This window comes from Labrus bergylta, chromosome 6 (genome assembly GCF_963930695.1).
Source record: "Labrus bergylta chromosome 6, fLabBer1.1, whole genome shotgun sequence".
NCBI lineage: Eukaryota > Metazoa > Chordata > Actinopteri > Labriformes > Labridae > Labrus > Labrus bergylta.
This window is the reverse complement of record NC_089200.1, coordinates 11796850-11822966: the sequence shown is the minus strand read 5'-3', so window position 1 is coordinate 11822966 and position 26117 is coordinate 11796850. Positions and strand designations below refer to the sequence as shown.

Here is a 26117-nt window from a genome sequence, read left to right as displayed (position 1 = left end):
AAAATATAAAATACTCTCATTACTGATTATAGGGACCCATAGCTGGAGAAGGCCGATAAAAGCCTACTAAGATTATTTGGATAATAAGATAGACATTTTTCTGCTCCACAGATGTAAAGTTCACCCCTGTGTGTTCTACTAATATGTTCATCATGAAGCGACGTTATCTCTGAGTCTGTATTAAGCTAGCAAGATGTTCATTTCAAACAATATATTGTGTTTATTGAACTTGGTGAGTAAAGTTTGAGCAATCCAACTTTAACTTCTTTCTAATCTTTTCAAGAGTCAGACATTTTGTGGTAATTTGTAATAAAATAAAAACAATAGAACAATAACATTTAAACAGCACGAGGCCAACATTGTTGGTCCCCCATCTTTTCTGATAAAACGTGTTAGCAGTATAAGCAAGGACTTAATTTTATTCAACTTCAAATGAAAATGAATCTAGCTTGCAAATCTAGTTTTCAAGTTTTACCACAAACTCTTTATCATCCATAACAGTTTAACAACTATAATGATGTAACAGTTGGCAGCCATGGTCGTGTTTGTCACAGAATATCCGAGGCAGTTTACTTGGTTGAGAACATGTATGTGTTTTGGTAAACATGTAGAGATTTCAACACGTAGACAAATCTGAGTCTTTCAGACAGTAGAGCAGGGCGGAGATTTGAGTTACGAGGGGACTCTGCTAATCTCTAAGCCACTGTGCAGAATGAATAAAGAAACACATGATCAGATATTATAAACAAACAAGGAATGTTCCCAAAGATTGGCAGCCTCTGTCTCACACAAGTGGAACAACATTTCCTTCACACTGTGTTTGTGAGCAGTTCAATCCAGGGGAGGTGGGTGGGGGGGGGGGGGCAAAGTTTGTAAATGGCATTGCAGAGGGAAACTCCAGGACATCCAGCCTTTGGGTAAAAGGTCACGGGGCGACTGGTCAGCAGGACTAACTCTGCAGCCTCTGGTCGTCTGAGGGGCTTCTGTTCCAGAGCACTAAATATATCCATCCTGGAAAGAGAGCTGATAGCTGGAACAAACAGGACACTTTATTGGCCTCGAAGGGTAAAGTCTGTTATACGAGGACACGTTTGTTTTTTCCTGGCTCCACGGAAGTTCCTCAATATCTCAATTTATAGTTAAATTAAACATTATATTCTATGAAATAACAAAGTGAACGCCTTCAATTGTAATTATTCAAACAAAGTAAGTTAGGAAATTACTTTGTTTGAATAAGTCTTTGAAATAACCTAACATTAAAGAGGACATATTATACCCCTTTACCAACTTTTCAAACAGTCCCCTTTGGTCTAAATGAAATATCTGCGCTGTGCTTTGGTCAAAATATAACATGAATCAAGCACCAGAGGAGGTTTGTGACCCTGTATAAACCAGCGCTCTCAGAACGCTCCCCTTTGGTGTGTGTGTCTCTTTAAATGCAATGATTATGTTTGATCACAAAGTTCTTTCAACCCACCTGCTGGGGGTTTGTTTTGTGCAGGTGGAGATAAAATCAGTCGCACACGCAAGCACACCGCAGGCAGACACACCGTCCCAAACACACGAGCCTGTTGTGATGCACGTCGTCAATGGTGCGAGGAGAGTGTTTCCTGTATTTCCTGTGTTTTTCTTGGCTCTGAGCATGAGACCGATCAGCTTTTAAGTGTGGCTGAACACACCCAGCACCTCAGCTGCCTTTTAAATGTTTATATTTACTTCTGTACTGTTCATGAAAACATGCTGACCTTCATTTTTTGTTTTTCTCTGCTACTTAACATTTTACGTATTGCAGAGGAAAATGTCTGTATGTGTTCTGTTTCTGACATTTGCGTGTGCTTATTTAAGGCAAGATTTTTATAAACATTGATAGCCTTAAGGTTTGTTCTATCACTAATATCGGTATCAGTCTAAAAAATGCAGTTATGCCAGTAAACTCAACACCAAAATGTATAAGTGCCCCCAACAATCAACATGAAAAATTACAAAGAAAATTTTGAATTTGACATTTAAAATGCAACATCATCACAGCACCAGCAGAGAGGGACGTTTTAATCTTAACGTGCACATTTTTTCCAACAACATATTTATACATTAGGGGGGGTTCTTGGTATCGGCAAATACCAGAGTTATCGACTAATACCAGAGTCTAGGTATCAGAATCATGAAGAGATGGTACCATAACATGTCTATTAATTATTACACTAATGTCCTACCTCTGGAAAACAAAGAGCTAAGTAGTGCTGCTAACAATCTGCATTATTGGGTTATTATGTGTTTGAATGGACAACAGATATAAACATACAAATATAGAGAATTGAAATCTTGCCAATTAAAATTGAGCTGTCATTTTTAAAGAATCCCTACATGAGCCTCAGCACTGCCGACTGAGCAGTGCAGGTGCCCATTCATACCCGAGACTGGTACCACAGAAATCCTTCATGCTACAATGATGACATTGATGACAAAGTGACATCTTGTGGGTCATGTGACAGCTACTGCAACTGCTTCCAGGTATCTTTAAATTATATGAGTAGATCATCTTTTTGGTGGCCATTCCCATATGCTTAATTGATTCAGTCAGAAATCAAATCAATCCATTTCATTTATATAGCGCCAAACTCCCAAAGTTATCTCATATTCCTTTACATAAAAAGCAGGTCTAGACAGTATTTTTCATAATGTTTTCTGAGTTAGCAAACATTTCTGATGAAGTATGGACTTTGTAACAGCAGTGGGGGAAACCAAATTTTAAGAGTGAGCGAGAAAAAGATAAAGATGGAAAGAGAGTTTCAAAAAAGGCATGCAGTGAAATCAAAGAGTAATCTGCTTGTTCTAAAGAGGGGTCTTGGCTTGCTTAAATACCTAAACTGTCTGTGAGTTGATTTACGGTGTGACAACATCTGTGCTAATCCGAGGGTTCTTCTCACAGTTTCCATTTTAATGTCCAGAAAATGACTCAAGGTAAAAGTGTCCTTGAATGAGTGGGAACTTGGCGCAGCAAAATACCCCTAACAACAGGAAAGGGCCTTGTAAACTTGGACTGTTCTGGCTGAGCTTTATGTTTGCTCCCAATGAAACACATTCTCACGCTGCAAATAGGAGACACCATTGTACTCAATGCAGAAACAAAAAAAACATTTAAAGTCTGTCCCTGACAAAACAACAACCAGACGACACTGAAGATGTATCATAAAGATACAGAACTAAAACTTGGTATTTATGTGACAATGTATCACTGTGAGTGAGTGTTTATCCAAACAGAGGTTCAAACAGAGAGAGAGAGAGAGAGAGAGAGAGACAGAGAGAGAGAGAGAGACAGATAGACACAATGAAAAGCCCTCATAAGTACACTAACCCTGATGTGTGTAAATGTGTTCGTGTATGTGTGCGTGTGAGTGTATACACATATGGGAGGAAGAAGTCAGAGGAAGGGGGGGTGGGGGGGTTGATGTAGCTCTCAGCACTGGCTCATGCCGGTTTGCGCTGCTTCTCGCTGGCCTGGCCCTCTCTGCAAGGTTATTGGAGAGGTGGATGGAATTGGGGTGGGTAGGCATGTTTCAGGGGGGGGGGAGGCGGGGGTCTTTTAATGCCTCGACTGCCCTTTGCAGCACTGAAAGCCTTAGCTGGGGAATCCACTCAGATGCCGGCGCAGATATCTGCAAGTAGAGAATGCATGCAGCAGACATCAGCCCTCCCTGCATTAAGATTTAAAGCCGAGATACTCCGGTTTGTCACATGAACACGGACAGTTGTCATGTGCAGAAAAGCACATGCACTCTTTTTTATTGTCACTAAGTGGTTCATTTTTTTTTAAGGATTTCCTCTTTTTGTCCAGACTTTATTTACACAATAAAAGAAGCAGAAATGAGTGTAAAATCACATTGACTTATGATGAGTCAAAAGAAACAGCAAAACTTAAATATTACTTAATTGTGCAAAGATAAGCAAAAAGATTAAGCTTTGATAGTATCTTTATTTTGCACTTTTTTAAGGACCCTTCACATACTCTATTTAAGTTATTTTTATTAGATAATCAATGGAAAAACAGGAAACAGTCCTGTTGAAGTTCCCTTGAGGAATTTTTAAAAATATCCTAAAAGTAGTTTTAAATAAAGACGCTTCTCTAGAAAGGTAAAGGTAAAAAGATTCTCTGTTTTATCATAAACACTCGTTGATGTGAGGTGCGCAGACACCTGAAGCATCAAAGTAAAGTTGTGTTTGGTCACTTCTAGAGGAAAGAAGAACAGCTGAGCTTTATGAGAGCAGGGCAGAGTTTTGTGTTCTTACTGTTCTTTAAGCCTGATGGAAGAAGTTTATTTAACCTCTGGTGAGTTCTTTTCCTAAATTGTCTGTCCTGCTCAGAAGAAGCATCTCTGACCACATAACTTCACTGAGAGGCCTTAATAAATCAATCAATGTAAAGCATTTGTCCTAATGTAACGTGCTTGTTATAATTGCAGCAGGTTAAAGTTATAGCATTTGTTTTGGACGACCTCTGCAATATTATTCTGGCTGAAAAAAAAAGACATAAGTTCAGTGGTTCAAATGTAAAAGATAAAGATAAAGATAAAGATAAACTTTATTGATCCTCCGTGGGGGAAATTTGTGCATTACAGCAGCTCCAGAAAACAGAGGACGGGAATATACTTATTAAAAATAGAAATAGAAGTTAAAAACAGATCAAACATATTTACATCATTTAAATTAAAAAAAAAATACAATAATGTAAAATTACACAGTAACCACAGTTCTTTTAAACTGCCTGACGGCAGATGGGATGAACGACCTGCGGTAGCGCTCTGTCTTGCAGGGTGGGTGTCTGAGTCTGCTGCTGAAGGAGCTGCTCAGGCCCCCCACAGTGTCATGCAGGGGGTGAGAGGGGTTGTCCATGATGGATGTCAGCTTCACTAACATCCTCCTCTCACCCACCTCCTCTACAGAGTGCAGAGGACAGTCCAAGACAGAACTGGCCCTCCTGACCAGTCTGTTCAGTCTCTTCCTGTCTCTCTCCGTGCTCCCTCCTCCCCAGCAGACCACTGCATAGAAAAGTGCAGACGCCACCACAGTGTCATAAAATGTCCGTAGCAGAGTCCTGCACACTCCAAAGGACCTCAGTCGCCTCAGCAGGTGAAGTTGACTTTGGCCCTTCTTGTACAGGACGTCGGTGTTGTGTGACCAGTCCAGTTTATTGTTGAGAAAAAAAAGATGCTTCAGAGATTCACATTTTAGCAAGTATTTACAGTTAACTGTTAAAATGACCTCCGACAGGGAAAAAAAACGTGTTTCTCATACTGTTTGAAGAACGTGAATACACTGTATGTATATGTGCTGCCTCTTGTTGCTTTACTTTAATATTATTTTGAATGGCCCCAGAAAATGAATTTTCAAAGATTCCATGCATGCATAAAAAAATGATGTATCAATATAGACAATGGTCCTAAAGGGAATAGCCTTAAGATCTTTCACTCTCCTGAGGAATCAATCAATTGCAGCTGCAGTTAAGCAATGGAAAAAGTAAGTGGTACCGCCTCTGTCCAGGTGGAACTGATTTTAGCCAAGGCAGATGGAGAAATGTTGCCCAAGTAAGCTTAACTTGGCTTCTATGATATGTTTCTTCTAATAAACAAGGTGGGCTTTGGATTGGAGAGACTCAGTCAATGTTTTGGCTTTTACTTTTAACACTATTATCCACAGAGTTATCCATGGCATTGCCCTGCTCTTAATCTACATGTTCACTACTTCATAGCCTTAAAAGCTTCAAACATAAGTTCTATGCTGCTGGCTACTATGCTTCACCAGTTTGTGGTCAAGGGCACCTTGATGGCTGTTTCTAAGGGATGTGAAAGAAATTTGGCTTCAGCTCCCACCTCTTCAGTAAGCTTGATGGTCAGTTTAAATTGACAATTTTTAGAAACTTGCTTCTCAGGATCAGCCCCTATATGTTTTCTTACTCTATTAAAATACTTTGTGCCACATTACGAATTAATCTTCAACATATCGAAAAAAAACAACAACAATGCAGAGGCCTCAGACACTCTTTCTAAATGTTCTTGGGGGTAAATTGCATGTGAATGAGTAGAGAAGCCACTTCAAGTATGATGTGTAATTTATTTTCATAACGGCGGGAAAACAATGCAGCACTATTCTTTCAATTTACAGATATTCAGGGGAGGGACGAGTTGAAGGAGTGAATGATAGAACAGAGCAAAAAAGGTTCATCCTCTTCAGGGAGGAGAATGGGGGACAGAGAGCTTGGGGCGTAAGAGGTTATGATCTTGTTAAACAAAAGACCAAGCACTACTGCTTGTGTGAGTTTAACAAGGCTAATGATGTTTTATTTGTTTATAATGTGTTAAAAAATCAACCACAAAGAATTAAACATATGATTTGGAAGTACTAATGTTTGAATACTATAGAGAGCATTTGATTGTTTTCTGAATTATTGGTTTGTACTGGAAGAAAAAGTCCTGCAGTGTTTTCAAAGAGAGTTCTGGTCTGCTCCAGCAGTGTACAGCTGTATTTGGTCACGCATTATAAAACCTGTGAGTCAGCAGGGCAGCTACGATCTCCCCCTACAGAGGATGTATGATTGCTCTGTGCGTAAGGAGGCTCCTGGCAGAATTATAGGGTGAGGTCAAAGATCAAAAGTCTGGCCTCCAGCACTGCCTCCTCCCCATCTGCAGACAGCCAATGAAGGCGTTCGATCTACTGGGCTGGGACTCACAAACAGGACCAACTGGAGGTCTCTTGTCACGTTTGAGGCCCAAAGAGGAGTGAAAATATGAATTCCCCACAAACAGCAGAATAAGATGATCATATATTGTGTTTGACAAATTTGTTTCTCTTTCTTTTTTACATGATCAATCATGTCACAACTCCCAAAAGTATCTTCTACTTTATCTCCACCTAAACCAGCTACAGCAGCAACATGCAATTTATGTGTCTCTTCCAGATTGTTTATATGTTTAAATATGTTTTCTTCATGAGCCCAGTTATCATATATATAATATGTATACCTGTGTACCAACTGTGCAAAGCTGTGATAACCAATTTCCCTTTGGGGAGACAATGAAGTAAAGAGGCTGCATAAGGAATACTTGTATTGCATTTTTACTCATATAGCCCGTCTACTTTTACTTAGCACTGGGGTATGTTGTTTTTCTGGGAAAGAAAGAAAACATAAAGGAACTGCAGAATTTGAAAAAATGCAGCCCTCATTTTGCAGCTCACCCACCTCTGTGAGTCCTCTGTGAGTCCTCTGTGAGTCAGTTGTAGGGAGATGAACACCCATCTGCGTGTCTAAGAAAGAGACAACAGGTACACACTCTCCTTATGTGATTGGCCAGTCTCCAAACATCTAGATTTTAGGAAACCTGGAAACTGAAAAAAGCTGAGGAAGCTGAGGAAGTCTTGTATTTACAAAATTTAAAAATGCTGAAATGTAACTTCATAGAATTTCTGCCCAATAATGTAAAAACCCAAAGTCAATGTGTAAGATAAAAAAGACCTGCATGGAGTATTTAAACCATGCTGTATTGTTACCTTTCCTTATAGATCATTGATCTGCATCTGCATACTTCTTCCTCTTCTATCTTCTTCCTCCTCTTCTTCTTACTTCTTCCTCTTCTATATGTTAAAACACAATTACAATGGATTATACTTCATGTAAAAAAGTTTCTTAAACTGTTTCTGGAAAGACTGACACAAACAAAGAAAGTCCAAGACTTGGTTCTCTCGGAAATAGCTAATACAACGCTGATATCATCAATACAGCTAATAACCTTGTTTACAGACAACCCGACATCTAAAATGGAAACTGAGGCTGACGGCTGTAAATTAGCTGTTCAGTGATTTTATGCTTGTGCTGATGAGCAAACATTATTGGGAATGTTTTGTATATTAAAATAACCTGTGTGATCTCCTGTGAAGACAGCAGCCAGCATTAGCAGGTCCTAGACAGTAAGTTTAGGACTTCGCTGCAGGCTGAGTCCATTAATAGTTCTCGTTCCCATGAGTTATGTGAACGATATCAGGCTGAGAGACTGAGACAGCACTTTGACCTCGTTGCCCCTTGTTTATCAGGATTTTATAACCGCTCGCACCCATTAAAACCTGAAACCAAATAGCAGAACAGCCACGAGGCACAAGCAGCCCTCACAGATGTATAACATTTTTCATTTTTACAAACAGTCATATCTATTTTCCTTACTTGCCTTACATGATTTATTTCAATCAAATCACTTTTTTCATTAATTCATGGGTTCCTCCAAATCACTGTGCACCATTTTCCTGAAGAGCTCCAACATACCAGTCTTTAAACACATTAATCTCACTTCATCTTCATCAAGCTACCCTTATTCTCCTCATCATCATCACCTAAAAATGAAACTGAGACAGCATCTTAAAATCAATCTTTTCACCTAGAATGTAAAATGTTCTAGGCAATGCTGACAAATCACTACATGAAAATGAGGTAAAAAATAAAGCCATTACCTTGTCAATTATGTTCTTATTTTGATTTGATTTGATGGTATACTGGTAGTTCCTTCCTTGTGTTTAAACTACTGTGGAAGCGTTTAGTTTTGCCCCATGTGGACAAAGGGGTACACTTTAACACTTTGTTGATTTGGTCTTTCTAATGAAAATAATATCCTCCCATCTTTTTTACAGTCAAGTATCACTCACTGGGAATTTTTGCTGTGGAAAATGCAAACAAAGACTGTTTGAGCAGCATCCACCTGCCCGGTGGCAGATTTTAAGCACGTTTAAAACATCTAAATAGAGATAATCAATCTTCTTCCTGGTGGTCTGGATTGCATTTGTAGATCATATAGGGGCATCAGTAAAAAATCCAGTCTGTTTCATAACCACCAACACTCTGCTAACAGGAGCTTTATTTACATTAAAAATATAACTATAGGATACATTATGACAAGTTAGTATTATTTTAATATATAGATCATATTATTCAGTGGGAATGAAAGAGGATACACTTTCTTAATATGTCACTTATCTAGTTCATCTTTACAGTATCCACATATAGATCTACAGCTAACAGCCGAGAATAGTTCCCTGATCATCACACCCACAGTAGTTTGGAAACACACTGTCCCAACAGAAGTATGTGTAAAATGTAAAGCATGTCTCCCAGATAATTAATACACACAATCTGTAGCTGCCAGGACTCCTCCTCATGCCTTATGTAATCTTCCAGGGGGAAACTTGCCCGTCACTTTGAGTCCCTGATTACCATCACCGCTGCAGATCTTCTTACACTTCTGGGTAATGTGCACCAAATTGTTAATGGTGACAACAAGCGCATGACGGAGCGCTAAAAGTAAAAAGGTTCAGGCAGTCTGAGTCAGAGGAAAGATGAGGAGAAGGAGGAAGAGGGAGGGGAGTGAGGGGGTATGGAGTCAGCTTATGCTGGTTCAGACCGGTTCCTGTCCAGGTCCCCTTCCTATACAGTATCTTGCTTTTCTTTTTCTCTTCTGTTTGATGCCCCTGTTTCTATTCCTTTTCTATTTTTTACTTTATTTTCTTCTTCCCTCACTTCTTCCTCTTCTTTTCTTTTTAAATAATATTGCCATTAAACAGATGTTTGGTTAAAATCTTGATTCCAGTGATTGCACTGCTTTAAACAAAATTATTCATCATCTTGATTTGGTTTGAATGTGGATTTGAAGGTTTTAAAAAGTTCATTTTTTATCATCAGAAATGATGCTGTCTAGGGTAGTGTGTCGTGGCAGATGGCGAGATGGGAAAAGCATTAGCGAGAAATAGAAAGGAAGACAAAGAGATAATAAAAAGTGTTCCTCTAGTCATATTTTGAATAGGCCAGGATAAAATGTGTTGTTGTTTTTGTTGTTTTCTTTTACCAGAAAACACCTTTGTGTAGAGGTTTAACAGAGAGTAAACCCTGGCAAGACTTAACACATCAAAACCTGGGTCTCATCTGTACTGCCAGTTGTTGAAACTGGATACAATGTTATGTTTTCAGCAAAACTGCAGCCTTGCTTTTCCCGAGCTGCAAGCTTTGTTCACCCTAAGGAGGCTGGAGATGTGAACACTGTGCGTTTCCTCCTCCAGGCTGCCGGCCAGACAGATTTGTGAGTGTCAGCAGCCAGATGTGACGCAGAAGCAACAGTTCAGCCAGCAAAGATGAAAGGCTGATGCAAACAAAGTTGAGCCAAAGACGTGCTCTTGTATGTCCTGTTTTCAGAACAGTGATGTGTTGAAGTAAAGTGCGTTTTAAGATTAAAGCATTATCCATTTCCTCAAAGCCTTTCCAGCAGTTTTCCTACGAGTTGTTGATGAAAGATGAAGTGCTGAAACAAGTAAAGGGGACTAGAAAAAACATACTGATGTACTCAGATCTTTGATGTTACCAATAGAACTAATCTTTACACCCATACTTTTAAAATAATTTTTAACCAGTTATTGGCCTGGCAGTGGGATTCTCCTCATTGGATCCCCTAACAAACCAACCACTGATAATGTGATATTTAAATGAAGATATATATATCACAGTGCTCATACAGAAGGAGGCATGGTTAGGAGGTTAAGTGTAATACATGTATTGGTGAGTAGAGAGGAGTTTAGCAACAATAATAATAAGAAGAAGAAGAAGAGACAAGCATTTAAGTAGGTTAACTATGTGCAAAATGGATTCATAAGGGCTGATTGAACAGAAAAATGGTGCAATAAATGCACTTCTATGAAATATCCAAACCTGGCAGCAGTGCTCCACCTGTTGAACTACACCCCTCTGCGGTTACATGTTTACCAGACAAACACTAAAGTCCTTCCTTGCCACTGGCAATTTGAATTTTGATGATATGTCTAAACAAAGCATGGAATATTTTTGTCTCATGAAGCCAACACCAGGTAAAGACAATAATGACACCCTGGGTGCTTTAAGGTGAGTAAGGCATCAGTCTGTCTGAGTCAAAAACCACAACTACCCAGAAACAGTCGAGTGACATCCTCAAGCACTTCCTGTCTAAACAAAAAAACACCAAAGAGTCATCACACCTGGCTAATTGAAGTCTCCACCCCATACAGACTGGGAGGGAGGGACTGCTTCTCTGACTGTGTTTGTTATACCTGAATCACTATTTGGGGAAGTATGAAAACACAATAAGTTAAAACAGAAGGACTTAAAACAAAAACGTGAAGTCACAATCCTCAATCATAAAGAGACCCCAGCGGATCACTGTAAATGACCAGCCTTAACTGATCACAGATGCAGGAACATTTTGTGTCTGGGCTCCAAATCTGAAAAAAAAAGAACTGAAACTTAGATGATAAATAAAAACATGGAGGATGTGAGACTGGTCAGACAACACTCTTTGCCTTCCTGAGAACAAACTGCTTATATACTGACTGTAGGGAGAGTACAATTAATGTTCCCCCAAATATACTTAAAGGAAGAATGTTCAACTTTTTCATCCAGTATAAAGTCGCCCTTGACCAGCGCTGAACCAAAACAAACTGCTGTTTGACGACACCTCCGCTATTCTGAAGCCTCCGCTCTCCACCAGTGGCACACCTCCTACCTCTCTCCACTCGCGTTCGCACGAAGGAGTTATGAATTAGAACGCACCATAATTAAGCAACATTAAGCGCAAGCGGCGGACAAAATCGTCCTTTGCTCGAGCTGCAGTTGCCCGTGGCCTGCATTGTTGTGTTAGCAGGCTAATGTTAGCACAATTTGGTTAACTCACAGCTCAAAATTGACACAGAATGACCGAGATCTAAAGACACTTGTGTGACATCCAAATAAGCAGTATGTAGTATGTTGTTCTTTTATCTAGTCCTCGACTAAAACAGCTTTATACAAAAGGCCGTCCATGTAAACATGATGTAAACATGGCCCGACAACAGCTGGCGGGACTCATGCTTCTCACTCACTGTAGACAGTGATGACTCAGAGAGATATTTACAGACTTAATTTCTGCTGTATTTTTGTGAAAAAAGGTTGCACATTCTTCTTTTAAGGAAAACTTAACTTAACTTATTTTGAAAACTACTTAAAAAGTACAAGTACACAGAAAGCTACTGAATTACAGTAAACTAAGTCATAGTATTTTCCACCCCTGTTGAAACCATGATAATCGTTGCAATTGAGCCTCCAAGCAGGAATGACAACTTCCACAGACAAATTCTGAGTCTTTACATTCATATGACTTGGGGTTGGGGGATGGGGCATTACACTGATGTTTTTACTCAAAGAAATATGCCAAAAAGAATACGGAGGTATGTTGTCTGTGTTTTGCCCAAGGACACCTCCCCTATAAGTAATAACACCAACGACCTTTCGATTGCACGGCTCTCTGCCAGCACGGAAACGACAACCGAGGCAGATTTAATTACTGTCACTGTCGTATGTTGTAAAAATGGATCATCCTATGTGACAGGCAGAGCTATGTAAATAATCTAGAGCAGTGCACACCGAGTAAAAGTCATTTAAAGCACACAGATTTGATCTCTACCAAAGCAGAGAGACAAAAATAAACTCTATAATGTGTGTATTAGAGTCCAACAGAACAATATTTCCACCATTGATTACAAACTGAAAAACAAATGTTCCCCTTCAGACACACAGTCACGCAGCAGCAAACAGCCTGCTGTAAATCATGCAGCAAGGGAAACACACACTCATGCTTGTACCGAAAGTGTCCCCTCTGTACTTCTTGGAAATGTCAGAAACTTCCAAACAATTTCAAAGAATCCATGAAACTGAAACCATGCCCAGTTTAGAATAAATGTTCCCATTCACCTGAAATAACCACAGCTACTCAATAGCTGATAGGTATTAAATTGGGAAATGCCAGTCAGTGCTCAAGATGAACTTGTTCTTTATTTTGTTCAGGTTTTGGTATTTTTCTCAATTCTTTAGTCATAACAGTGATAAAAGCTTTTCTATGAAAAGAACAGATAATGATGCAGCTCGGACTTATCCCCAAACTGTTTTACAAAGCAATATTAACCTTACAGACTCACACCAAAGTCATTCATCAATACATGTCTTCTACATACGTTCATCTTAATAGACAACCCACTCTTTGCCATATAGTGATCGCCTCGATGTTGGCTGCTGTCTGTACATGGCGCAGTGAACATGATCAGAGGCCTGTTTGTACAGAACATCATGTCCTGTTTTTCCTGTAGCAGTCAAACCCAAATGTCACATTATCACCTCCACAGAGGTACACAAGGAGAGATCAGGAGGAAATCAAATCTGTGTTGAATAGACGAAAACATCCTTCTTTTCCATTTACTCTCAGAAATGAAGAATAGACAATTTGCCAATCTGCTGTCAGGAAAACACCTATTTAATAACTACGAATGTGCAGCAAATCCAAATGTTCTCATCCATGAAAAATATTAGCCTCGTCTTTTTGCCTGCTTGACTAATGCTTACTGTATCAGATGCATGAACAGGACTGTGTTGTTATTGAAGCTATGACTCCAGACTAAACAGACACATCTTTAGTATTTTCTTTTGTTTTATTTCAGTTTTTGGCAAAACGGAGGCACTTTTATCTGAGGTTGTATCCCATAATGATTTTAACTGAATTTGGAGATATAAGTATTGTATAGTAAAGTGTGTTTTACTGAAAAAACAGATTAACAAGCCTTTCAGATGGGGAACATCTTAAAGGCACAACATCTAAAAATAAGTTCTCATTTGGGACACAAGTAAGCATTTCAAGATTGATAAGAAAGCTTAAATAATTAAAAATCTAAAATCGATGATACAAGATGATTTAGTTGGATTTTTTTATGTATTCTGGCATGTATAATATTAATACTGATTTGTGTGATGGGACCGGGATAGATGGATAATACTTGAATTTCAGCTCAAGTCCCATGATTCAGGTATTTTGTAAAGCTGGGTCTGTTTGTGCGATCTTTAAATGACTTCATTTATTCCCGCACAAACTTTGTATACCTAAACGCCATGTGGACTTCACATAATGTGTAAAGGTAGTGGAAATCCTTTTTATTGACCTCAGCATGTGCTTTACTTGAGGGATTTTATCTTGTATTGATTTTTTTAATTAAAGAAACACAATACATTTTCTTCTCAGCAACTTAAAAATCATCTGTTTTGTCTGAAATTGGCTCTGAAAGAATTTGGAAAGCACCCCCAGTTGTTAATTTTCTTGACCTCTCCTACGTCCGGTCTGCATCCAAATCACTGCAGAGCTTTAACTTAATCCTCACTTCTCTTTGGGTTAGGAAGGATTCTGGCAGTGTTATAAGCACAGAGACAGAGAGGAGTTAAGTGTATGTGAGTAACATAGTCTACTCTAGATGAATAAGGGTGGTGGTGAAGACGGTGTGTGTTGCCTCTAAAACAGACTGCTGTGTCACACGGCTACATAGTCAGCATAGCTCCCTGTTTAGACAGCTCCCCCCGCTTCCTCCTTCTCCACCTGCAGCGCCCTGCATAACAGATATCAGCTGGAGCTGCTGAGTCAGAGCTGGATGTGACTAAACTACCCAAACACACAGCCCCAGAGGCCGAGGAAGAGTAAGCCCCTCCACTGCAGCGCTTACATGACAATTTGGCTTGCAACAACATTTGGTGGGAAATGTTCCTGGATAGAAATTTATACTTGGAGTTATTAACCACCTTGTGAAGGCACATTGGCTCATATCACTAGCTGTCCTCAAGTTTATTCCTGCACTTCCAAGACAAATGCAGCAATGCCAAGGACAAGCTGTGACCCTTCCAGTGACTGAGCACATTCACACTGGGCATCAGGGCTTATAGAACATGAGTGTATTTCAGGAGACACACAACACCTTAATATTTAGTATGGGTAAATGTTTGTAAGTCTGGGTGGCCTCTGTCACTGAATAACACATATTAGGATTTCACATGTTCAGCACATTGTTGTTGTTGTTTTTTTTTCTAAAGTAGCAGCATTCAGAAGCACAGAGGGCCGGTGCATTGGTCAAATATTGAAAGTGTTTCACATGGTTTCTTGAACCTGTATGATAATTCTATTGTTATATTCTATTTTAACTTTCCTTTCGCCTTTTAAGTGGGAGTTTGTTGAGAGGTGCTTGTTCAATGGTCATATTTGTGTGTGTGTGTTCATGTCCCGGCATTGAGAACAGCTCTAGACCTGAAAATTGTACTTTGAAAAAGAGGTCTTGGTGCATGAGATAAACCGATTATTGTTGACAAAGTTGAGATCAGAAGTTTTGCCCATTCTCCATTCTGATAGGTCAGTGATGGAGAAATGACATTGACAAGTGCGGTGGTGTTTCAGAAGTTGAACCATATTCAACTGAGAGCGCTGTGAACGGCGCAACAGAACTGCACTGGTTTTGTATTGGAAACAGGCGCTACCAGCCCCAAAAACACCGATAGTGGACACAGACCCTTAATGGTGGGTCTCTATAAATAATATTATAAATTATTATAATATAAAATCACAGACTATTCCTGCTTCAATCCTGCTACAATAATTTTTAGTTACTTACCTAACTTTTATCCTGTGATCAAAAAAAGGGTATGAAATACTCTTTCTTGTGTATGGCCTCATAACAATGAATCTATTTTTATTTTGGTGTCATTTTACATAAATGGCCCCAATAGATTGCTATATTACTACATTCTGACAGCTTAAACATTAATATTTTCTTTAATTAAGGTACCTCATTTTTAACTTAAGTGCTTGGGTTTCTGGTAAGATTTAAATAGCCAGAAGACAGAAGATTTTTAGCTAAAACAGGAAGAAAATAAATATATTCAGTAAGTCACAAGCAGGACCCACTAAGCCTGGCTACAGCCCTGATGTGATTACACAAGTTTTTTAGGTGTGTCGTACACATAATCATAAACACATCACACCTGTGTCTGGTGTCAGGACTGTTTCATCAGGTATGTTCTGTTCTTACAGGGCCAATCTGTTTGGGTTTGTGGCTATCCGGTTTTAGCAGGGATACATCCTCCATCCAAAAATAACACCCTATTATCTGTGCTTGCTGTTCAACCATCAACTGCTACACTCACTTTTAATGACACCCAGTCATAACCTCAAGGTATTAGCAGGTTGTATTTTTGATGTTGGTAAGCAGCTCTGACATCAACTAATGTATCAGACTCTTAAAAGGTTGTTGGTGAACATAAAGTTTGGCAGGTTCAGATTCCCGAATACCCTTCACTAAACTGTTCAAAATGTCCCATTCTTCCCAAGTCGGTCCCCAAGAATCTAAACTACTTAGCTGACAAAGCAAAATCGATGCATGGCCACAAGGTCATAAAGATAGCAGTGTCTTGTTGCGGGCTGTTATTATGCCTGATTGGTCACAGGCTGCAGGCCTGATAAAGCCCCCTGAATGACCTGAAAGAACCTAAAATCATGTTTTCTTTCATGTTCATTTAGGTTTCATTTAGGAGAGTTTTGCAGCAGAAAATATACCTCTATCATCTTCACTGACAAGAAAAAGAAGTGAGAAGTTCATATTATTGGAATAAGTAATGTTTTTACTAATAATACAATTAAAGTCCTCAGACAATTAGATCTAAATGAATCCAATGTTACCGTGTAATATTCTATTATTGTATTTTTTTATTTAACTGATGTAAATATGTTTGATTTTTTAACTTCTATTTTTATTTTTAATAATTATATTCCTGTTTCCTGTTTTCTTGAGCTGCTGTAACACAAAGATTTCGCCCATGGGGGATCAATAAAGTTTATCTTTATCTTTATCAATAAACGCCAGTTTAGAATGATGGTGATAAAAATCAGGAGGGGATTGAATGAAACCTTACCAAGTGAAGATCTGATAGATGTGATTTGTTGGCTGTCAGATCCTTTGGGGCTCTCTGGATCTGAATCACAATATGAGGCGGCTTTGAAGAACAACGAAAGTTGAGTTGGAACCAGTCCAAAACACTGCAATGACAGAAGACAGGACCCCGGAAAAAAATTAAATAAAATTAAACGGGTTAAAGTGAATTACAGGAACACCTTAAGTCCACAGTGTGCTGACAGTATGAAAAACATGCACAAGTACGTAAGACTATCAATTTTAATTTTAAAGACAAGCAGTTGGAAGTTTACTGTTGAATTAAAATATTTGACAATTTCAGTGACGTAAAATGCATTTACATTGCAAAGTGAATTATGGACGTTATTTGTTTTTTTGTTGTTTATGGTTTGTTTTTTGGGAACGTAACATCCTCTGAAACCAAGTAACCAAGTTCATATGCTCCACAACCATTTAAAACCAGTAAAATCCAACTTTGTTTTATATTATATTCATATTATAAATCGCTCTACTGAAATTTCTTTGTTAAAAAATGTAATAAAAGAGTCAAATTCAATCTGGTGTCCCTATATTATGATATGACTTATGTGTAATAATGCTGATAGAAACCAGTTGACATTACTGGTTTCCCATACACATTAAGTGTAATGGTGCTCTAGATTACAGATCTAAACCTCTGTCATCAAACCATCATTAAACACACACACACACACACACACACACACACACACACACACACACACACACACACACACACACACACACACACACACACACACACACACACACACACACACACACACACCACCATATTAAAAGTTACTGAGTGATAACAGAGATTGTGTATTGGGGCTGTTTTGAATATAAAGGTTCTCTCTGTGGCCACAGGTTGACCTCTGCTGTCATGTAACACCTGAGCAAACACAAGAGCAGAGCGCCATCCAGTGGACATGATTAAAAACAGAGACATTACATTTAATAACCAAACTATGTTACTGCTTGTGAATGTTTATAAGGTCTAAAAATGTGCCTGTATAAAAAGAGCACGAAGATACTTTTTTATGCTATTATACAGCAACTTATTTACAGCAGACTACAATTACATTATCAACAGAGTTATTAAAACAGAGAAATTCGAAAATAATACTTAGTTGCAGCCAAAATCAGCCAAAATTCTCTGACAAAATGTAGAAGAACCAGGGCCACAGGCAGAAGTTAAACAAAACCCTAACCCTAACCCTTTCTTATTGAGACTAAAGTACAATAACACTGTGGCTCCTCCCAGCCAGCAGAATCATAGTTCTGCAGCAATTCTCCAGCGTTGAAGATGTTAATTTACCTCTGGAAAACCCTAAACTTTATAGTATTACAAAGCTAGAATTTGTTGCATGGCTGCTGTTTGTAAACTGTTGTAAAGCTAGGCCAGTGGTTCCTAAAGTGGGGGTCATGGGACACTGAGAGGGGGGTGCATTCCATAACCAAATAAAAATGTTAAATAATTGAAAATGGGATTTACCCATCATTGTGAAAGTACATACAAAAAGTAACTGAATTTAAAATACAACTACATTCATAGAGTAAGATTTATGCGGAATGAAAGTGATCCTTTAAATGTAAGTTAGCACATAAGTGCAACAATGTAGGTTCCTACGAATAGAAACACACACAGACATCACCTGTGTGTCTGCTTACCAAATTTTGTATTTCCACTCTGTCCTACAGTTTATACATGGAGATTATTTGTGCTAAACTTCTTGCCTTTCTTTCAATAAATTACTAAAATAGGGACAGTTATTTTGGGGGTCCTGAGCTGAAATGTTTGGGAACGCCTATAGGCTACTCATCAGACATTTATGCAATTTCTCCACTTTAAAAACAAGTTAAGTTGCAATTCACTACAGCTGTTTACAAAAGCATTCCAGATGCTCTTATTGTGAAAAGATAATATTGTGTAACTATACGATGAACTGAGAATTGAGCCCAAAACCATTCACAGTGGTACTGTGGTACTTACTTTCCTGCCTCTCTCAGTCAATAGACTCACTGTTAGGTTTCAGTTTCTTTTCTTCAGCGAATGCCTCGCCTCTTTTTCTTCCCTGCTTGCTGTAGTTTCTTGTATGTCATTGTTTTTCGCCACGACTAACTTCAGACAGCAGCTACCATGCAGAACGAAGCAACACGAAAATTCGAGCCGCCACCCAGGTAGATTTGGCACCTTGTTAAAAAGATGGACTCGTAAACTGTCAACCTTTGGTAGTTTTCGAGCTGCTTTGGACTGTTGCGGTTATCTCAGCCTTTTGAACTGTCCCTGCTGCTGGCTTGTAGACTCAGTCATGATAAGAAGCCATGTTGTCACTTCACGTCAATTTACTTTTTATTCATCAATTTGTGTTTATTTACAAAGAACTGATGGTACAACGAGCCTCTTTAGTCAACACGTTGACACTTAACAGTTTCGTCTTTGTTTATCGCCCTACAAGCCAAGTTTTCACTGGGATTTTTTATTTTGAAACAGCCTAAAGTGGGAATTAATAAAGTTTTAAGTAGGCTACAGGTAAACTCCAGCTTGTCTGAGCTAATCTTATTGATCACAATCATAGACTGGTAAGATTCTTCAGCCATGAATAAGTTCTAAAAAAATAAATAATGTTGACCATTCACCCAGAGCTCAACTTTATGCTTTTGTGCTGGATTTTTTCATTTTATTGTTGTGTTTTGCTAACTATCAGTTGAATATTCTAGGCATTATTTTATGTTTTGTCAGATGAATCTTGCCATATAAAAAAAAAAATGAATTGTATTGATAGCGCTACCAAATGAATTTTCTTTTGATACTTGAATCTTTCGTTGTTCTGTCCACCTGATCTTTGTGATTGCTTTCTTCAGCAGCTTCAACTTTGGATGCAAGTTTGTCCAAGACCTTCCTGCTGCAAAAGCTGATTCAAAAGAGACAGTGGAGAACAAACCTTTTATTTCATTCTCAGGTAAGATTCTAAAGTAATCCGAGTGAACAAGTCAAAGACAACACTGCTACAGATTACAGAAAGGCTAGTCCCATTGTCTTCTATAGTTTGCTAATTTATTTTTATTGTTCCACTGCAGTTTCTCTCTTCTCTTCAACTTCTTTTACATACACTATGCATCATGCCTTTGTGTCACCTAAGGCAAGGCATCATACTTAGGAGAGTCAAAGGTTTTGCAAGGTTGAAATAAAAGGAGACTTCTGTTCATTCCGAAAAATATAATAAAACATATAAAAATAATAGTTGAGCATAATGATCTTAAACTACCAGCCCCATTTGAAATCTTAATACAGTTGCCAGAATATAAATACTGTACTCACGGAAAGAAACCATACTTGGAACGATTTCAAAAAGGCCATAGGTTTTCTACATAATATAGATTTATTTCAGTCCTTTGATCATGCCTGTTTTGTGACAGACTCCTGAACCACCGATGGACACCAAAGATGTTCCCGGCTCTTTTTTAACCGCCACTTTAAAAGAGATAGTGAAGAATGCCCCTTTGTTTTCATTTTCAGGTACATTTCTAAAAAGTCCCAAACCAAGATGGCGGTCAAAGACTACCATTGGCAATACAAAAAAAGGTTGGAGGCAGTGTCTTCTTTTTATAGTTTTACAATTGATTTTTTCTATTCACCAAACAGTAAATGAAGACTACAGTGCCCATAATGCAAGTCAAAAATCACATACGTGTTAAAACGTACCAACATTTCAAGGGAAACTCCTCAGTGAGAAAAGTCCACACACCAGAAGTAGTTCAAATTAAGTTGATGTTAATGTCACCTGACAGGTCACCTGACAGGTCACGTGAATATAGAAATAAAGCTATGCAAAACATTCATGTTAAAGGTCCACAGGACCTATGCATATGTATTATAAATACAAAGGCAAAAACAAGAAATATTATTTAGCATGGTTCACCACTCCAGCAGCAATAACCTGCAGTAGCAGGAGAATTACCATAATAAATGTAGAAGCCTGACTGTAAACATCAGGAGAAATTGACATAATGACATGTCAAAAAAAGGAGAGCGATATAATAGAGGCGGCTATATAATATAGAAAAAGTGATCGAGAGCAATGAAAAAATCTCAAAAAAAGGTGAAATGAAATAAAAGCATAACAATGTACCACACGGGTCTAGGGATAGATGTAATGTAAACATCAATCCCACAGCATATGGAACTATACACCAAACAGCAGTATAGAACCATCCACCTAGAGAAAATGTAGACACCAGAGAAAGACACATTACGGCATGTTGAGTGCTTCACACAACATGGAAAGGCACAATACTTAATCACATAATCAAGTAATCAAAAAGACTCATGTCGTCATACAGGGCTCAATACACAGTCAAATTTATCTGGAAAGGTAGACTCATCATAGAAAAGGCTCAATCAGATGTACCCGAAATAAAACTCCTTAGTGATGGCACAATGAAAAACAGCCTTTTTTAACAGTACAACAGATTTAGCTAATCTAATCCCTAAAGCTAGAAAAATACATTTAATTGAAAATGCAATGGACTATTTATTAGTCTACTTTTTTTTTCTTCTCTGAGAATTTCAACTCTGAGTTGAGTAAAAAAAACAGCATAAGTACGTATTCTATTAGACTTTAACAACTCTTGATCTCTCTCCAGTTCAACAGAAGTTGGAGACACCATGGAGAGACATGAAGTGGACTGAAGAGTAAGTAAAAACTGGGACTTTAAATAAAGTTGAGCTTGAAATACCCTGATACCTTTCAATCATAAATACACTCCTGCCATGTCAACAAAGTGTGAACAGAAACAGAAAGTATCTAAAATTACAATCCAGGCAGAAGACAAGTCTGATGGAGACCATCAGCTCCTACAGACCGAGGTGTGGGGAGGGGACTCAGGCTCGGGTGCTCCTCCTGGGACCTCTCGGTTCAGGAAAGTCCAGCTTTATCAGTTCGGTTCAGTCGGCGTTTAATGGAAGAGTAACGAACCGGGCCATGGTGGGCTCCTCCTCCACCAGCTTCACCAAGAAGGTAAGAGGAGCGCTGATGTGTTTCTGAGGCAAACTGCTGAAACAGTATCATATTATTCCCTTCTTTAAAAAGTAAGATACCTGAGCTTGGGCCTTAGTTAGTCCAGCTCTGCTGGAATCTTCAGGAAAGTAACTGAGCAATTCACAAAACCAAGGAAGAAACACTTTTAACCCTCTTCTTGATTGATTACAAATGAAAGAACTGAGGGATAAACAAGCATGGAGGTCTCTTTCTCCTTTACTTGTGAAAATAATTTTGACCAACCACTCCAAAGCACGTCGAGATGTGCCTCTACTCCTTTGACACAGTTAGAACAGCTTAGATGTTATTTATGGGATATCAACTTACACAGTAATAAGTTTTGACTAAAGTTAATGTCCACAAACTAACTTTATCTGGTGTTTTTATCTCATGGTAATTATCAGCAGATGTTGTCTTTAAGATCAAATCAGTGAACTCAACATGTTTAAGGCATGTTTTGGCTACAGATTGAACTGACTGTTGAAATTAAAGATTTTAACACATAGTCAACTTACATTCAGATTTAATCTACATTAACGCAATGTCTCACTAAACTGTCTCAAGACATCAATCCCATGAACTTCCTTTTGTTTGTCAGCTGCAGTTGTTCAACATCCGTGGTCAGAAGGGAGAGGATCCTACTGGACTGGTTCTGTGTGATGCTATGGGCCTAGGAGATGGAGAAATGACGGGCCTGACGCTCCATGACGTCCTGTCTATCATCAAAGGTCATGTACCCGAGGGACACAAGGTGAGCTGGATAGGCCTGCAGCAAGGCTTTGAGGATTACAGTGTGAGTCAGTCAGTTGCTCCAATCTGCAATGTCTCATCGGTAACTCCCCTACGTCGGGCACTGACATATTGTGCATCTTCTGTGCAGTAGGCATCAGCTAGAACAGCCAAAATATAACTAAGTATGACAGAAACCATTTTTGGGGAAGATTAAACAACATGTGTTTTGACTCTTCAGTTTGACTCAGGTCTGTCCCTATCCCAGACAGCAGGGAGAGCCCCAAATGTTTTGGCATCACTTTTGTTGGTCATGTCTTTATGATCGGTCTATGCTGTTGACCTGTCCTCTATGGACCATGAGGTTTGGCTCTTTATATTCACTGCAGGACTTGTAAGATCACTGATGATGCTCTGATTACTTCACCTTCATGCCTTACGTTTAGTCAGTTATAAATACCAGCTGAGAAAAATCCAGTCAACCTTAGCTGTAGATTATCTTTACATGATGGCACACTTTGACACAACACGATGAAGTTACCTCTTTCTTTTTCCTCCCCCAGTTCAGCCCAGACCAGCCGGTGAGGTCTGAGACTGTGGGCTTTGTGAAACGGCCCAGCATCAAAGATAAGATCCATTGTGTTGTTTTTGTGGTGGACGCCTCTAAAGTCCTGACCTACCCCAAAGGCCTCAGCACCACCTTCCAGCAGCTCCGAGAGCACATCAGTGACCTGGGTAAGGAAAGGGCCATGGGCAGTGGAACACATAGAGTTTTCACTTAAACAGATGAATGTGACACGAACATTACAACCACTCTGTCCTATTGTTATTGCACCATCAGAAGCAAAAATTAAAGTAAGTAAGTCATCTTGTACCTATTTTCTTTTACAAATGAAGTTGAAGTTGAACTGCCAGTATGTTCTTTTTTTTCTTCATAAATTGCCTTGAAAGCCATCGTGACCGCACCATGTTCTGTCTTGTTAGGTGTTCACCAGGTGGCTCTACTCACCCACGTAGACCATCTTTGTACAGAAACGGCCAAAGATGTCACCAAGGTTTACGAAAGCAGAGTCATCAAGGACACGGTAGGTTAAAAAAAAATTCCATATAAGATCCTATAATAATGTGTCAGGAGAAAAATATCAAAACTTAAAAGGTAGATGAAGACAGGAAAAAAACACAGACTTTTATTATCTCTGTAAATACTCAAGATGCAACAACTTTAACCAAATATTTGAACCATTATATTTTTGTAGATGGATTAAACTTTGGATGTGCAATTCCAGAGAGCGGAACATTACTTTTGAATCCTATTCAGGACCTTCTTTATGTTGTCCACAATGAGAAAGAAATGCAAACATGAAGACATTTTCCTATTTTTGATCTGTGATTCAAACCTTTAAAAAAAAGTTGCTATTAGTACTTTTGAAATTCTACTGATGTGTTTTTAAATATTAACATTAAAACGTTACTATGTTAGTTTTTATTTTTACTTTTCGAAGAGCGCTCTCTCCTTTTGTGTTTTCTCATAATCGCCTTCTGATCACCAACACGTCCTCACACCTGTATGATTTATTTTGTTAGTACCTTTGTTTTGTTGGTAATGATATATACAAAATTTGAATCAATAACAATCATATGAATAAAACAAAAAGTTTCTATACAGAACATAGGAAAAGATCAAATCTCATATGTTACTGAACAGCTGTATTCCACCCATGATGTTATGTTAAAGCACATATTGCATCTAATAACTTTATTCATTGTCTCCACAGTCTTAGATGACGTTTATATTGAACTGTCATTCACACAGTTGTTCAAGCCATTAACAGTTCCATAAAAAGACAGAATGTAGTGAGATACTTCCAGCTTATACCTTCATCGTTTCATAATATCCAGAATCCAGAATGATTTTCTGTTGTCGTAGTGTCATTTTATTTATAGTTCATTGTGTTAAAACCGCAGTTTGTGTCTTTGTGTGTGTGTGTGTGTGTGTGTGTGTGTGTGTGTGTGTGTGTGTGTGTGTGTGTGTGTGTGTGTGTGTGTGTGTGTGTGTGTGTGTGTGTGTGTGTGTGTGTGTGTGTGTGTGTGTGTGTGTGTGTGTGTGTGTGTGTGTGTGTGTGTGTGTGTGTGTGTGTAGATGGCTAAAGCTGGAGCTCTGTTGGGTATGTCCACCTCCTACATCGTCCCAGTGAAGAACTACTCATCAGAGTTGGATGTGGATGCTAACACTGATGTGCTTCTGCTAAGTGCTGTGGACCACATCCTGCAGTATGCTGATCTGTATTTCCAGGACAATAAACCACAGAACATCCAGCCAAAGTTTGACTTATAACCAGGGTTCAGTATCATCAACTAATGAGTTGGTGCAGCAACTTTAATTTAAAGGGCCTTTATGTTGGATTGAAACCTTTATGACATCACTGACTCCTGGTGTTGATATCTAATTTACACTTCTTTTTTACCTTGTGTGTTATGTCTACTGTTTTGGCAAAAAGCTTACAGCATTAACCAATTCACTTATACTTGAAACTTTCTCTCATGATGAGGGAGAATTCAAGTATTTTTGGTGTGTGTATGATGTTATTGACATCACTTGCTCCTGCCAGCTGTGTCATGCTCTTTATGCAGGTAGCTCTCCTGGTGAATCTCTTATAATCATGAATTTTGCAATAAAATGAACCATATTCTCTTCATTTCAATGACTACTTTGCTTCATAAAAAGGCTATTTTAAAAGCATGTTATAAATAATCATTTTATGTCAAGTTTATTTTGACAATTCTCAATTTCTCTCAGGAATGTTTTGTAATCATTATTTTTTATTTTGAGGTGATGGTTTGGAGGTCAGTAAATGCAGACTTTAAAACTGAACTGATTTGTGAAAGTATTTTTAGTCTGGTTACAAATGTCCAAAAACCATTTGGGAGGTGTTTATTATCTTTTAGGCAAGATGTTGAAAAAAATCAATAGGTGACACGTTAGACAAGAGTTCTTTTTTTTTTTTAACAGTTCAGAGAGTTAGTTTACAACAGGGTTGCAAAATAACAAAATATAATAACTTTGCTTGGGAATACTTTAGTATGTTTTTAGAAAATCTGTATTTTACGAGAGTATTTTTCATTTTTACTTCTACAGTTAATTCTTTACATTTTATCTTTAAAAAATATACTTCTACTGCACTACATGTTGGATATCTCTTTGCTTGTTACAATATAGAACAGGGATGGGCAACTTTAGTCACAGCAAGGGCCACATTCATTAAATTCCCACTGCCAGGGGGCCAAATTGTAGTATACAAAAACGATTACAGTCAATTATGTCTCAAATTTAACTCAACATATACCAGTGATCAAATATTATTTATGGACATATTTCTGGTTTTCATGATTTCATGGCCGATTTTGCCACTTTTTCTTCATGTTTCCAATTAATTGATATGTAAAAATTGACCTGAGGGCCACGTTGAGGGTTGATGGGGGCCGCGTGTGGCCCCAAGGCCTCCAGTTGCCCCACCCCTGATATAG

General features: G+C 38.5%; 1 protein-coding gene across 5 annotated transcripts; it reads left to right on the top strand.

Annotated features, from left to right (window-relative positions):
• Window positions 1-18849: 18849 nt before the first annotated feature.
• On the top strand, window positions 18850-25288 carry ifi44g (interferon induced protein 44g). 5 transcript variants are annotated; one of them, XM_065955745.1, is made up of 9 exons: window positions 18850-19002; window positions 19687-19784; window positions 20342-20407; window positions 21469-21517; window positions 21647-21842; window positions 22468-22614; window positions 23156-23327; window positions 23577-23677; window positions 24733-25288. In XM_065955745.1, exons 1-9 carry the CDS (start codon window positions 18962-18964, stop codon window positions 24925-24927), a joined length of 1065 nt encoding a protein of 354 aa, XP_065811817.1. In that variant the 5' UTR covers window positions 18850-18961; the 3' UTR covers window positions 24928-25288. The 5 variants fall into 5 exon arrangements, with proteins under 5 accessions (XP_065811817.1, XP_065811815.1, XP_065811818.1 ...); XM_065955743.1 differs by having other exon boundaries at window positions 18851-19002; window positions 22462-22614; XM_065955744.1 differs by having other exon boundaries at window positions 18862-19002; window positions 19690-19784; window positions 22462-22614.
• Window positions 25289-26117: the final 829 nt, after the last annotated feature.